This window comes from Hemitrygon akajei, chromosome 13, assembly GCF_048418815.1.
Source record: "Hemitrygon akajei chromosome 13, sHemAka1.3, whole genome shotgun sequence".
Taxonomy (NCBI): Eukaryota; Metazoa; Chordata; class Chondrichthyes; order Myliobatiformes; family Dasyatidae; genus Hemitrygon; species Hemitrygon akajei.
The window spans coordinates 17,901,864-17,916,729 of NC_133136.1; the positions used below are offsets into that span (position 1 = coordinate 17,901,864).

Sequence of the window (14,866 nt, forward strand, 5' to 3'; positions counted from 1 at the left end):
ATCTTGTTTATGACAAGAAGCTGAACAAGAAATATTTGTCAAAAGTTTAACTTTGTCACAAACATCTCTGACTCTTTGGGAAGGTCATGCTCCTGTATTAGCAAGCTGAGGTTAGCAAGAAGCATCTTGGGGACCTGAAAAGTGTATCTACAGCTCATAAGGAACAGACTGCCATTTGGAAGCCCCTCCCTCCCCCCATTCTGCTTTATCTCTCGAACAAAGATTGTTGTAGGCAAAATTCCAATAAATATACTATGTGTACTTTAGATCCATATCCTGACACAGAACTTAGGGCAGTAGTTAATCTGTTTTTGCTTGTGTTGGGTAAACATACATTAGTGTGCAAAAGTCTTAGGCACCTATACCGTCTATAGCTAAGGTGCCTAAGACTTAACGCACGTTACTGTATTTGTCAATGTGGAGCGGAGAGCGAGTTTGTAAATCTGGCTAGAGCACAGGATGATGGGAATGACAAGGGTGGAGTGCCATGGGAGGGATGTGGGACAGGTGGCAGAGAAGGAGTGCCAAGCAGGAGGGGTGGCGCAGGTGCAGAAACACCCAGCCCTGAGACACTAGGCTGTGTCATTTGATTCCAAACAATTGGTTTATTGATCATTACAGAAAGTCTCTCTGGTGCTTTCTGCTCCCTCCCTCCACTCTCCGGTCCCTCTCCCACTCTCAGTGCACCATGGAGACCCATATTAGAGTCAGGTTTATCATCACTCACATACGTCATGAAATTTGTTTTTTTTTGTGGCGGCAGTGCAGTGCAATTCATAAAATTACTACAATATTTGTGCAAGATACCCTAAAGGTTAACTTTCAGTTGTGAAGAAGGCAAATGCAATGTTGGGATTCATTTCTAGAGGTAGAGAATATAAGAGCAGGGATGTGATGTTGAGGCTCTATATGGCACTCGTGAGACCACACTTGGAGTATTGTGTTAAGTTTTGGGCTCCTTATTTTAGAAAGGATATATTGACATTAGAGACGGTTCAGAGAAGATTCACGACAATGATTCCAGGAATGAAAGGGTTACTGTATGAGGAACATCTGGCAGCTCTGGGCTGTATTCCCTGGAGTTCACGAAAATGAGGGGGGGGGATCTCATAGAAATATTCAGAATGTTAAAAGGCCTGAACAGGTTAAATATGGCAAAGTTATTTCCTATGGTAGGGGATTCTAGAACAAGAGGGCACGACTTCAGGATTGAAGGATGTCCTTTTAGAACTGAGATGTGGAGAAATTACTTCAGAGGGTGGTAAATCTGTGGAATTTGTTGCCATGAGCGGCTGTGGAGGCCAAGTCACTGAGTGTATTTAAGGCAGAGATTGATAGGTTCTTGATTAGCCAGGGCATCAAAGGGCATGGGGTGAAAGCAGGGGAGTGGGGATGACCGGAAGAATTGGATCAGCCCATGATTGAATGGCAGAGCAGACTCAATGGGCCAAATGGCCTACTTCTGCTCTGACATCTTATGGTCTTATAGTACTGTAGAACTGAATAGAGAGCATTAATGACTCTCTACTTATTGTCTATGCCTGGTCATGTCCCTATGACGATAGCGTGCTGTTTTTACAGATAAATGATTACTCAGTGCATTGAACTGGAGTAAGATAAAACAATAACAATGCAGAATACAATGGGAATGCTGCGGAAAAAGTGCGGTGAATGTAAATGACAAAATGCAGGGTCGTAATGAATAGATTGTGAGGCCAAGAGTCCATCTTATTTGACAGGAGGTCTTTTCAAGAGTCTAATAACCGTGGGAGAGAAGCTGTCCTTGAGCTTGTTGGTATGTGCCTTCAGGCTTTTGTATCTTCTACCTGATAAGAGAGGAGAGGAGACGAAATGTCAGTCTTTGATTATGTTGGCTGCTTTGCTGAGTAAGCAAGCAGTACAGACAGAGTCCATAGCGGGAAGGCAAGTTCCTGTGATCTGCTGTGTCCACCACCCTCTTCAGTTTCTTGTGGTCATGTGCGGAGCAATTGCCATACCAAGCCATTATTCATCCAGACAAAATAGTGCATCGATTAAAAATAGGTTCAGGTTGACGGGACATGTGGAACTTCTTTAGCCTCCTGAGGAAGAAGGGGTGAAGCGGCCTTGCTCCTCTCACTGGTGAAAATCGGAAGGTTAGGAGTGCTGTTGACATAACTTGCTGACCTGTTGCATTGCTTCTATAGCTGTGCTAAGACATTAACAAACTGAAGTGTGTTGTGGTAGTGTTTGCTCATTTAGTGTTATTGATCCATTGTTCCTCTTTGACCTTCAGCGCTGGAAGCTATTGGTTTTGGATTCCACTTGTCAGCCCGATCATTGGAGCTGCTTTGGGTGTTTTGATGTACCAGTTCATTGTTGGATTACGGGTTGACACAAGAAGTGGCTGCTCCACCGAAGCAGAACAAAACGTAAAACCCCTGAGCCTGAAAACAGGCGGAAGCTGTTGATGAATGGACACTGCACGTATCCTCTGAAGAATTTGTTTTAAGAATCTTCAGCAAATTTTACAGTTGTTTATTTCCAGCAATATTACGATGGTCTCTTTGAATATCGCGTTTCTTTTCACATGTTACGTATACCTTCAACCATTTTATTAGTCACAGAATAAAATTTAAAAGTTAGAAGTTCAAACTTCATTTTTGTCAAAGTACATATATCTCATCTTGAGATTCATTTTCATAGTAAATAGAAAGAAACACAATATAATCAGTGAAAAACTGCACACAAAAATGGACAGCCAATGTGAAAAAGACACAAAATTGTGCAAGTACAAAAAAGAAAAAGACACAGAATAATAATAATAATAATAATAATCATAATAATAATAATAAATAAGCAATAACAATCAAGAACACGAGTTGCAGAGTCCTTGAAAGTGAGTACATAGGTTGTGAAATCTGTTCAGTGTTGAGCTGAGGGAAGTTATCCCCTCTGGTTCAAGAGCCTGATGGTTGAGGAGTAATAACTGTTCCTGAACCGGTTGGAGTGGGCACTTGGGGCTCCTGGATGGCAGCAGAAAGAAGAGAGCATGGCATGGATGGTGGGGGTCCCTGATGATGGATGCTGCTTTCCTGCGACGGTGTTCTGTGAAGATGTGCTCATTGTTATAACTTTCTAATACTAGATGAAAGGTATTAAAATATGGCAGGCAATCAATCTCTCCAAATTTTTGGTATTTCTGAATGTATAATGATAGAACTATAGAACACTACAGCACAGTACAGGCCCTTCAGCCCTCCATGTTGTGCCGACCCATATAATCCTTAAAAAAAGTCCTAAACCCACACTACCCCATAACCCTCTATTTTTCTTTCATCCATTTGCCTGTCCAAGAGGCTCTTAAATACCCCTAATGTTTTAGCCTCCACCACCATTCCAGGCACTCACAGCCCTCTGTGTAAAAAACTTACCCCTGATGTCTCCCCTAAACTTCTCTCCCTTAATTTTGTACATATGCCCTCTGGTGTTTGCTTTTGGTGCCTTGGGAAACAGGTACCGACTATCCACTCTATCTATGCCTCTCATAATCTTGTAGACCTCTATCAAGTCCCCTGTCATCCTTCTACGCTCCAAAGAGAAAAGTCCCAGCTCTGCTAACCTTGCTTCTTATGACTTGCTCTCCAAACCAGGGAACATCCTGGTAAATCTCCTCTGCACCCTCTCCATAGCTTCTACATCCTTCCTGTAATGAGGTGACCAGAATTGAACACAATACTCTAAGTTTTTGTACATCTTATTTGGAATGGATTAAACTAATGCAGAACGCAGTGTTGGTGCTAGATAAAGTCTGTATTTCAGCAACTTAGTTTACTGAGCAGTAACAATAGAGGTATACATCAGCAGAGCAAGTGTGTGACCCTAACCACATTGTATTGTATGAAAATACTGGGGTTACTTTTATAAAGAGCTTGTTAGATACATGGGTTATAACCAAAGAACAAATGGCCGGAGTTGCTTAGCACTTCAGTGCAAGGGCGTTTATTAGATGCGTCAAAAATCAAGCTTATAAAGCTTAGTGAAAACTGTCAATATTTACAAAAAGATATCTACCAGTAAACATAATAATAGCTTTGTACTGTCCCTGTCCATGGCAGGCCCTATCGCTCTCCCTTCCAGAAGGCGATGAGCTCCTTTTTACTGAGCACTAGGACATATCATCTTTCATTAACTACAGAGTTTACTAAGACTACACATGAATTAGAATATGATGCACCCCACAACGTAGTCACGTTACAAAATAAACAGTATCATCTACTTTAAATAAGGGATACAGCAACATTTACACAACCCCATTATTAAAGAAATGGAATATTCTGCTGTGTATGGCGGGAAAGGCACCAAAAATCAACTGGAGCGCACCAGCTTGGTTTGGGACCCATTTTGAGGACATACTAGGGAAAACATTGAAGTACGCACTCTCAGCACAACGATAACAGAATGACAAGAAATGTTTGTGTGTGCGTAAATGGGCCTGTGTAAGGAGTGCATTTACTGAGTGCTTTCCGTCACAGAGATAAAGATAAAGGTTAGCATTATTTGTCACATGTACATCGAAACATCAAAAAATACACTGACGAAAGGTCTCGGCCCGAAATATCTACTGTACTTCTTCCCATAGATGCTGCCTGGCCTGCTGCGTTCCACCAGCATTTTGAGTGTGTTGCTTGAATTTCCAGATTCTGCAGATTTCTTCGTATTTGCATTTTTAAACTTGGGAGTAGTTTTCTTTATTAAACATATAATGGTTGACATCTACAAAACACTGCCAGAGGTGGTGGTGGAAGCAGATATAATTAGTATGCCCAAGAGGTATTTAGACAGACTTTTAAATAGGCAAGACATAGAAAGATATGGTCTAAATGTGGGCAAATGGACTCAGTATAGGCTTATTGTCATTCAGCCATATGCTTTATATATATAATGTACATATACAGCCAAACAAAACAACATTCCTCTGGGCCAAAGTGCACAACACAGTACATATAACTCACACACAACATATACAGTAATATTACCACAAATAAATTAACAATAATAAATTATATTCCAGAAGATTGACATTTAGCACAAGGTGCATTTATGACACAAGTTAAAAGTAAACAGTATAACACTACTGGTGTTTCCTAAGTTGGTTTGTATTTGCTTGATGTGCATATTACAAAAACAAAGATTTAAAGTGTTATGCATGGGGGGACATGCTGAATTTCCTTAACCTCCTGGAAAAGTAGAGGCATTGATGTGCCTCTTTGGCTGTAGTGCACATGTGGCTGGACCAGGACAAACTGTTGGTGATTTTTACATCTAGGAACTCAAAATTCTCAACCATTGCCATTGAATCAGAGTGTGTACTCCACACCCCTTCCCAAATACCCTTTGCTCTGCTTGAGACTTGCAGGTTGCGCAGTGCAAGTAACTGTTGATGTCAGGATGTTGTGGACTGCTACGTTCCAAAGTCCAATAATTGAGAGGTATCAAGGTTTAATATACAGCTGCATAGAATAGAACGGGCCCTTCAATCCATGATATTGTGCCAATCTATATAAACCTACTGCATGATCAATTAGCCCTGTGTTCCTACACAGGCCAGAACTCTCCAGTTCTCCTACAGTACATCCACGTCCTATCTAAGACTGTCCCTATCATATCAGTGTCCACCACTCTCTGTGTAAAACTCCTATTTCTGACATCTCCGCTAAACTTTCCTTCACTCACCTTGAAGCCAATTTTCATTTGTTTGGGACTGAACAGGGAAGCTTTGCTAGATTGCAGATTAGCTGGTGAAATTTTCCTGTGACATCTGGCCACTTGATGGTGCCAACAGAACATATATCTTGTTCGTTTTAAAGAAGCTACAGCTTAAACACTTTCTTTGCTGCTTTAGTAGTGTGTACAGAGATAGCTTTTATAATCATGTGAAAGAACCAAAGATTTGAACAGCACAGGAAGAGGCTATTTTGCCCATCTATTCTTTCTGGACCAGACCTGTTAATCACATCTTCCCAGAGCAACAAAATGCTGGAGGCTGTCAGCAGGTCAGGTAGCATCGATGGAGAAGAATAAGCAATTGATGTTCTGGGCTGAGATCCTTCATCAGGACTGGAGAGGAAGGGAGAAGAAGCCAGAGTAAGAAGGTGGGGGTGGGTAGGAGTTCAAGCTGGCAGGTGATAGGTGGTTGGGTGGGGAGGGGAGGGAATGAATTAGGAAGCTGTGAGGTGATAGGTTGAAGAGGTAAAGGACTGAAGAAGAAGGAATTTGATAGGCTATAAGGCTGTAAGATTATAGGAGCAGAATTAGGCCACTTGGCACATCGAGTCTGCTCTGCCATTTCATCATGACTGATCCAATTTTCCTCTCAGCACCAATTTCCTGCCCTCTCCCCATATCCCTTCATGCCCGGACCAGTCAAGAATCTATCAACCTCTGCCTTAAATATATATAAAGATTTAGCCTCCACAGCTGCTTGTGGTAAAGAATTCCACACATTCACCACTCTCTGGCTAAAGAAATTCCTCTTCATCTCCGTTCTAAAAGGACGTTCCTTTGTTCTGAGACTGTGTCCTTTGGTCTTAGACTCTCCTACCACAGGAAACATCTTCTCTACATCCACCCTGTCAAGACCTTTTCCCATTCAATAGGCGTCAATGAGGTCATTCTTCATCCATATGAATTCTAGTGAACACAGTCCCAGAGCCATTAAATGCTCTTCATGTGGCAAGCCATTCAAACCTGGAATCATTTTCGTGAACCTCCTTTGAACCCTCTCCAGTTTTAGCACATCCTTTCTAAGATAAGGGGCCCAAAACTGCTCACAGTACTCCCAAGTGAGGCCTCACCAGTGTTTTATAAAGTCTCAACATTACATCCTTGTTTTTATCTTCTAGTCCTCTTGACATTAATGTAATATCGCATTTGCCTTCCTCACCATAAAATCAACCAGTAAATGAACCTTCAGGGAGTCCTGCCCAAGGACTCCCAAGTCCCTTTGTGTTTCAGTTTATTGTATTTTCTCTCCACTTAGAGAATAGTCAACCTTTTTATTTCTTCTACCAAACTGAATGACCATACACTTCCCAGCATGGTATTCCATCTGCCATTTCTTTGCCCATTCTCCTAATTTGTCTGTCCTTCTGTAGCCTCTCTACTTCCTCAAAACTAATTTCCCCTCCATCTGTCTTCATATTGTCTGCAAGCTTTGCAACAAAACCATCAATTCTATCATCCAAATCATTGACATATAAGGGAAAGAGAATCGGTCTCTACACAGACCCATATAGAACACCACTTGTCACCGGCAGCCAGTCAGGAAAGGCTCCCTTTATTCCCACTCTTTTCTCCTGTGTATCAACCACTGCTTTATCCGTACTAGAATCTTCCCTGTAATACCGTGGGCTCATAGCTTGTTAAGCAGCCTCATGTGTGGCACCTTGTCGAAGGTCCTCTGATAATCCAAGTACACAACATCAACTGATTCTCCTTTGTCAATCCTGCTTGTTATTTCAAAGAATTCCAACAGATTTGTCCGGCAAGACTTTTCCTTGAGGAAACCATGCTGACTATGGCCTATTTTATGATGTGCCTCCAAGTACCCTGAGGTCTCATCCTTGATAATCAACTCCAACACCTTCCCAGCCACCAAGGTCAGAATAACTGGTCTATAGTTTCTATTCTTCTGCCTCGCTCCCTTTTTGAAGAGTAGAGTGACTTTGCAATTTTCCACTCTTCTGGAATTATTCCAGCATCTAGTGGTTCTTGAAAGATCATTACTAATGTCTTTGCAAACTCTTCGGCCACCTCTTTTAGAACCCTAGAGTGTACACCATCTGGTCAGGTGACTCATCTCCCTTCAGACCTTGCAGTTTCCCAAGAACCTTTTCTTTTTAGTAATGATAACTTCTCATCCTTCAGGCCCCCGACGCCTGGAACTTCCACCATACTGCTAGTGTCTTCCACAGTGAAGACTGACGCAAAGTATTTAATCAGTTCATCCGCCATTTCCTTATTCCCCATTACTACTTCTCCAGCATTGTTTTCCAGTGGTCAGATATCCACTCTCACCCCTCTCTTTTCATAGAACCATAGAATCACAGAACATTACAGCACAGAAACAGGCCTTTTGGCCCTTCTTGGCTGTGCCGAACCATTTTTCTGCCTCGTCCCACTGACCTGCACCTGGACCATATCCCTCCATGCACCTCTCATCCATGTACCTGTCCAAGTTTTTCTTAAATGTTAAAAGTGAGCCTGCATTCACCACTTCATCTGGCAGCTCATTCCACACTCCCACCACTCTGTGTGAAGAAGCCCCCCCCCCAATGTTCCCTTTAAACTTTTCCCCCTTCGCCCTTAACTCATGCCCTCTGGTTTTTTCTCCCCTAACCTCAGTGGAAAAAGCCTGCCTGCATTCACCCTATCTATACCCATCATATTTTTTCCTCCTTAATATTACTGGCTAGCTTAATTTCATATTCCATTAATTTCATTTACCTTCTTAATGACTTTTTAGTTGCCTTCTATTGGTTTTTAAAAGCTTCCCAATCCTCTGACTTCCCACTAATTTTTGCTCTGTTATATGCCCTCTCTTTGGCTTTTATGCTGGCTTTGACTTTCTTGTTAGCCATGGTTGTGTCGTCTTTCCTTTAGAATACTTCTTACTCTTTGAGATGTATGTACCCTGTGCCTTGGAATTGCTTCCAGAAATTCCAGCCATTGCTGCTCTACCATCATCCTTGCTGGTGTTCTTTTCCAATCAATTTTGGCCAACTTTTTTTCATGCCTCTGTAATTCCCTTTACCCCACTATAATACCGATACATCTGACTTTAGCTTCTCCTTCTCAAATTTCTGGGTGGACTCTATCATCTTCTGATCACTTACCCCAAAGGGTCCTTTTACCTTAGGGTCTGTAATCAATTCTGGTTCATTGCACAACAGCCAATCCAGAAAAGCTGATCTCCAGTGGGCTCAACCACAAGCTGCTCTAAAGAAGCAATCTTGTAGGCACTCTAGAAATTCCCCCTCCTGGAATCCAGCACCAACCTGTTTTTCCCAATCTACCTGCATATTGAACTCCCCCATGACTATTGTAACATTGCCCTTTGGGCATGCATTTCTATCTCCTGTTGTAACTTGTAGACCATACCCTTACTACTGTTTGGGGGCCTACCAGGGTTTTTTTACCCTTGTAGTTCTTTAGCTCTGTTCTCAATGATTCAACACCTTCTGACCTTATGTCACCTCTTTCTAATGATTTGATTTCATTTTTTTTTTTACCAACAGAGTAATGGCACCCCCTCTGCCTTCCTGCCTGTCCTTTCAATACAATGTGTATCCTTGGACGTTAAGCTCGCAGTTATAATCTTCTTTCAGCCATGGAAGAAGATAGTGGGCCATGGAAGAAAAGGAAGGAGGAAGGGTACCAGAGGGAGGTGATGGGCTGTGGTGAGGAGTTGAGGTGAGATGGTAGTTAGGTAGGCCAGGGAGCTTCTTGAGCCTGTTTGATCATTTAACAACACCATCAATCCTCCTACCTGTAATCTAGTTTCCTTCTTGAGGGAAGTCGGACTGGGGAATGGAAAAACTAAGTAGGGCATGGGTGGGGAGGGTGGGGAAAGAAGAAATTACTGGAAGTCAGAGAATTCAATGTTCATGCCAACAGGTGGAATAAGAGGTGTTGCTCCTCTAACCTGAGAGTGGCCTCATTCCATTCTCCCATTCTTGCGTTTGTTCCTTATAGCCTTCAAAATAGTTTACTCTTAGTTGCCTATTAAGTTCATTTTTGAAAGGCCCTCTTTCTGAAAAGGTATAATTGCAAAATTTTTCAGGTAGAACAGGACCAGATTTTTTAAGTTGCTTTGAGATATTGTAAAGCAATTTGCAATCAGTGAATTGGTGCCCCACGGTAGCCTAGTGGTTAGTGCGATACTTTTACAACTTGGGGCGTCGGTGTTCAGAGTTCAGTTCTGATGGTGTCTGTAAGGAGTTGGTATGTGAATGTGTGGGTTTCCTCTGGGTTCTTTGGTTTCCTCCTGCATTTCAAAGATGTACCGGTTAGTAGGTTAATTGGTCAGTAGTGTAGTGGATAGCACAATGCTTTACAATACCAGAGAAAGGGGTTCAATTCACACTGCTGCCTATAAGGAGTTTATATGTTCTCCCCATGACCATGTGGGTTTCTTTCAGGTCCTCTGGTTTCCTCTTGCAGTCTAAAGAGGTACCAGTTGGTAGTTTAACTGGTCATTGTAAGTTGTACTGTGGTTAGGCTAGGATTAAATTGGGGGATTGTTTGGCAACATGGCTCGGAGGCCCAGAAGGGCTTATTTCGCGCTATTTCTCAATAAAATAAAATGAGTTGTTTTGTGATTAGGCTGGGGTTAAGGAAATGGGTTTCTGGATGGTGCAGCTTGTTGGGCTGGAAAGGCCTGTTCAATGCTGTTAAATAAATTAAATGACTACTAAATTCGTGACAAATGTAGTTATTCACATGTTTGTCAAGCTGTAAACAGCAGTGAAAATGGTGAATATTTGATTTGCCTTTTTGAAAAGAATGAAAGGCAAGAATGACATACAGATAAGTTTGGATAAAATAGGTGTAAGGAGGTTTCTGAAAAGCCATCCTCAACTGGAAAAGGATCTTCAAGCTAACTGATACTTCTGTTTCATTCCCAAAGTGTTGTTCTGTATGGCAGTTCTCAGAATTTTTATTTTCTATTAAGTCAGATACATTTGTTTCAGTGGGACAAATTTTATGTAAGTTTGTGAAGTAATTGTTAGCTAGGCCTTGGCCTGTGTTTAAAGGATTTTTGAAAGACAACACCTATGACAATGCTGGGGCTTGAATATACCTATCTCCCTGAAGGCAGGGTTTCAGCCTGTACTTGCCTTTGCGTGACAGTGTTAAGGATTTCTATATCAGAAGTACCGCAGAATGTGAACCATGTAACAACATTACGAAAGATTGATAAACAGGGCAGCTTCTACACGGAGAGCAGAGTAATTAAAATGTGGGTGATGTCATTTAGTTTTGAATTACTATTATAGTGAGGTGCTGCATAATTTCTATTTCCAAAAATAGACTCTTTCCCACTTCTCGATTATACAGTTAAAGCTTCATCTGATTGGCAAAAATTCAGATGTGAACATATACGTTACTTAAAAATATTCTAACTTAAAAAGCTGAAAAAAAATCGAGCCTGAAAGAGATAGCTGAAGAGCTTGTGGAGGCATTAGTAATGATCTTTCAAGAATCCCTAGATTCTGGAATGATTCTGGAGGACTGGAAAATTGCAAATGTCACGCCACTCCTTAGGGGAGGTGTGGTGAACTACATATACCTGTCTGGGCACGCCTCCTGCTGACTGCTCCTGTGGCTCTTCCCACTGACCGTGGCTCCTCCCAAAGACCCCGGTATAAAGGCGATTGGGGCCTGAGCCCTGCCCTCAGTCTCCAGGATGTAGCATGGTGGTCAATTGCTGCTTGTTCTTTCTTCCAGTCAATAAAAGCCGATATCTCGCCTCATGTCTCAGAGATTTATTGATGGTGCATCAGGTGGTAGGTGGAGGAAAGGAAATTAGCCTAACTTAAGTGACTGGGAAGATCATAAGACCATATAACCATAAGGCACAGGCCTATTAGTCTGCTCTGCCATTCCATTATGGCTGATTTATCACCCCTCTCAACCCCTTTCTCCTTCCTTCTCCCCATAACCTATGACACCCTGATTAATTAAGAACCTATAAACCGCTGCTTCCACAGATGCACTACCACAGATTCACTACTAAAGATGGACATCCCTCAATTCTGAGGCTGTGCCTGCTGATCCTGGACTCCCCCTGCTATAGGAAACATCCTCTCCAAATTCACTCTATCTAGGCCTTTCAATGTTCGATAGGTTTCAATGAGATCTGCCCTCATTCTTGAAACTCCAGGGACGACAGGCCCAGTGCTATCAAATGCTCTGCATACATTAATTCCTTCATTCCTGGGATCATTCGCCAGAACCTCCTCTGGACTCTCTCCAATGCCAGCACGTGTTTTCATAGATAAGGGGCAAAAAAGTGCTCACGATACGCCAAGGGTGTTCTGAGCAATGCTTTATAAAGCTTCAGCATTAAATGCTTATTTTGCATTCTAGTCCTCTCGACACGAATGCTAACATGGCCATGCATTTCCATACACTATATTTCATCTGTCGCTTATTTGCCCATTCCCCAAACTGTCTAAGTCATTCTGCAGCCTCCCTGCTTCCTCAACACTACCTGCCCCTCCACCTACCTTCGTATCATCTGCAAACCTGGCCACAGAACCATCAATTAGTTCTTCTAATCATTAACATGTAACGTGAAGAGAAGCAGTCTCGCCATGGCACACCCCTTGTTACTAGCAGGCAACCAGAAAAAGCCTCCTTCATTCTCACTCTCTGTTTCCTGCCAGTCAGCCAAACTTCTATTCATGATCATAACTTTCCTGTAATACTATGCACTCTTATCTTGTGCAGCACCTTGTCAAAGGACTACTGAAAATCCAAATAAACAAAATCCCTGACTGCTTTCCTCAAAGAATCCCAACAGACTTGTCAGGCAATATTTCCCCTTGAGAAAATCATGCTGAATTTGACCTATTTTATCATATGCTTCCAAGTACCTTGGTTGCCTTCTGTAGGTTTTTAAAAACTTCCCAGGACTCTACATTCCCACTATTTTTTGCAATATTATATGCCCTCTCTTTTGCTTTTATGCTGACTTTGACTTCCCCTGTCAGTCACTATTGCCATATCCTCCCTTTAGAATACTTCATCTTTGCGATGTATGTATTTTTCCTGCGCCTTCTGCATTTCCCCCAGAAACATCAGCCATTGCTGTTTTGCTCTCATCTCTGATGGTGTTCCCTTCAATAAACATTGGCCAGCTCCTCTCTCATGTCTCTGTAATTCCCTTTACTCCACTGTATTACCAATATATTCAATTTTAACTTCTTTTCAAACTGCAGGCTGAATTCACTGTCTGCTAAGGGTTCCTTTACCTTAAGCTCTCCAATCAAATCTGGGTCACAACACCCAATCCAAACTTGGTGTTCCCCTAGTGGGTTCAACCACAAGTTGCTCTCGAGAGCCGAATTGTAGGCTTGGGATCCAGCGACTGCCAGATGATCCCAATCTACCTGCATATTGATTATACACCAATACCTTTTTTACATGCCTTTTCCAACTTCCATTGTAATTTCTATCCCGCATCCGGGCTCCTATTCGAGGGCCTGTATATAACTTCCATTGGAGTCATTTTACTCTTGCAGTTTCTTAACTCTACCCACAAGGATTATACATGCTCTGATCCTATGTCACCTCTTTCTAAGGATTTGATTTAATTTTTTTACCGATAGAGCCACTCCACCCCCTCTTCCTACCTGCCTGTTCTTTTGATATAATGTGTATCCTTGGACGTTAAGCTCCCAGCAATGATCTTCTTTCAGCCTTGACCCAGTGATGCCCACAACATTATACCTACCAATCTCTAACTGTGCTACAAGATCATCTACCTTATTCTGTAGACTGTGTACATTCAAATACTCTATAACATCTTCAGTCTTGTATTCATCACCCTTTCTGATTTTGACCTTGGTACACATTAACTCATCCCACTGACTGCAATTTTGCCCTGTCACCTGGTTGTCTTTCCTCCCTGTCTCACTATACATTGCATCTATTTGTACACGAAGTGCTCATGTCCTCAGTCCTGTCACTCCAGTTTCCATCCCCTTTGCTAAATTAGTTTAAGCCATCCCCCACAGCTCAGGCAAACCTGCCTGCCCCCTTCCCTTGGGTTCATGTGTAACTTGTTTTTTTTGTACAGGTTATACCTTCCCCAAAAGAGATCCCAATGATCCAGATATCTGAACCTCTGCCCCCTGCACCAATTATTAAGTCACACATTCACCTGCCAAATCGTCCTATTCTTACCCTAACTGGCACATAGCACAGACAGCAATCCAGAGATTACTAACCTGGAGATCCTGCTTTTCAGCTTTCTCTCTATTCTCTCTTCAGGACCTCCTCTCTTTTCCAATATGTACTATGATTTCCGGCTGTTCACCCTCCTTCCTTAGAATGCTGTGGACCCAATCTGAGACATCCCTGAACCTGACACCTGGGAGGGAACATGCCATCCTGGAGTCTCTTCCATGTCCACATAATCTGCTTTCTGCTCCTTGAACTATGGAATCCCCAATCAGTATAGACAGGCTGCAGAGTTGGGCAGAAAAATGGCAGATGGAGTTCAATCTGGACAAGTGTGAGGTGATGCATTTTGGAAGGACAAACCAGAAGACTGAGTACAGGATTAATGGTCGGTTACTTAAGAGTGTGGATGAACAATGGGACCTTGGGGTTCAAATCCATACATCCCTCAAGGTCGCTGCGCAGGTTGATAGGGTAGTTAAGAAGGCCTATGGGATGCTAGGCTTCATTAACAGGGGGGATTGAGGTCAAGAGTAGAGAGGTCATGTTGCAACTCTACAAATCTCTGGTGAGATCACACTTAGAGTATTGTTTTCAATTCTGGTCACCTCATTATAGGAAGGATGTGGAAGCTATGGAGAGGGTGCAGAGGAGATTTACCAGGATGTTACCTGGTTTGGAGAACAAGTCATATGAAGCAAGGTTAACAGAGCTGGGACTTTTCTCTTTGGAGCGTAGAAGAATGAGAGGGGACTTGATAGAGGTCTACAAGATTATGAGAGGCATAGATAGGGTGGATAGTCAGTACCTGTTTCCCAGGGCACCAATAGCAAACACCAGAGGGCATATGTACATAATTAAGGGAGGGAAGTTTAGGGGAGACATCAGGGGTAAGTTTTTTACACAGAGGGTTGTG

At 42.4% G+C, this 14,866-nt stretch overlaps 1 protein-coding gene across 4 annotated transcripts in view; it reads left to right on the forward strand.

Annotated features, from left to right (window-relative positions):
* The window catches only part of LOC140737686 (aquaporin-3-like), a 53,517-nt gene that overhangs the window by 23,884 nt on the left and 14,767 nt on the right, over nt 1–14,866 (forward strand). The window contains exon 7 of one of the 4 annotated variants that reach the window (XR_012101228.1): nt 2,276–2,408. The exons of 1 other annotated variant lie outside the window; for it this stretch is intronic. Coding sequence is in view for 1 of the 3 variants with exons in the window: in XM_073064235.1 (XP_072920336.1) it covers nt 2,276–2,450 (175 nt within the window). In the remaining 2 variants the exon portion in view is untranslated. Of the gene's footprint in view, nt 1–2,275; nt 2,635–14,866 lie in introns of those variants that run through there. 2 more of the 4 variants (XR_012101230.1, XM_073064235.1) reach the window with 2 other exon arrangements.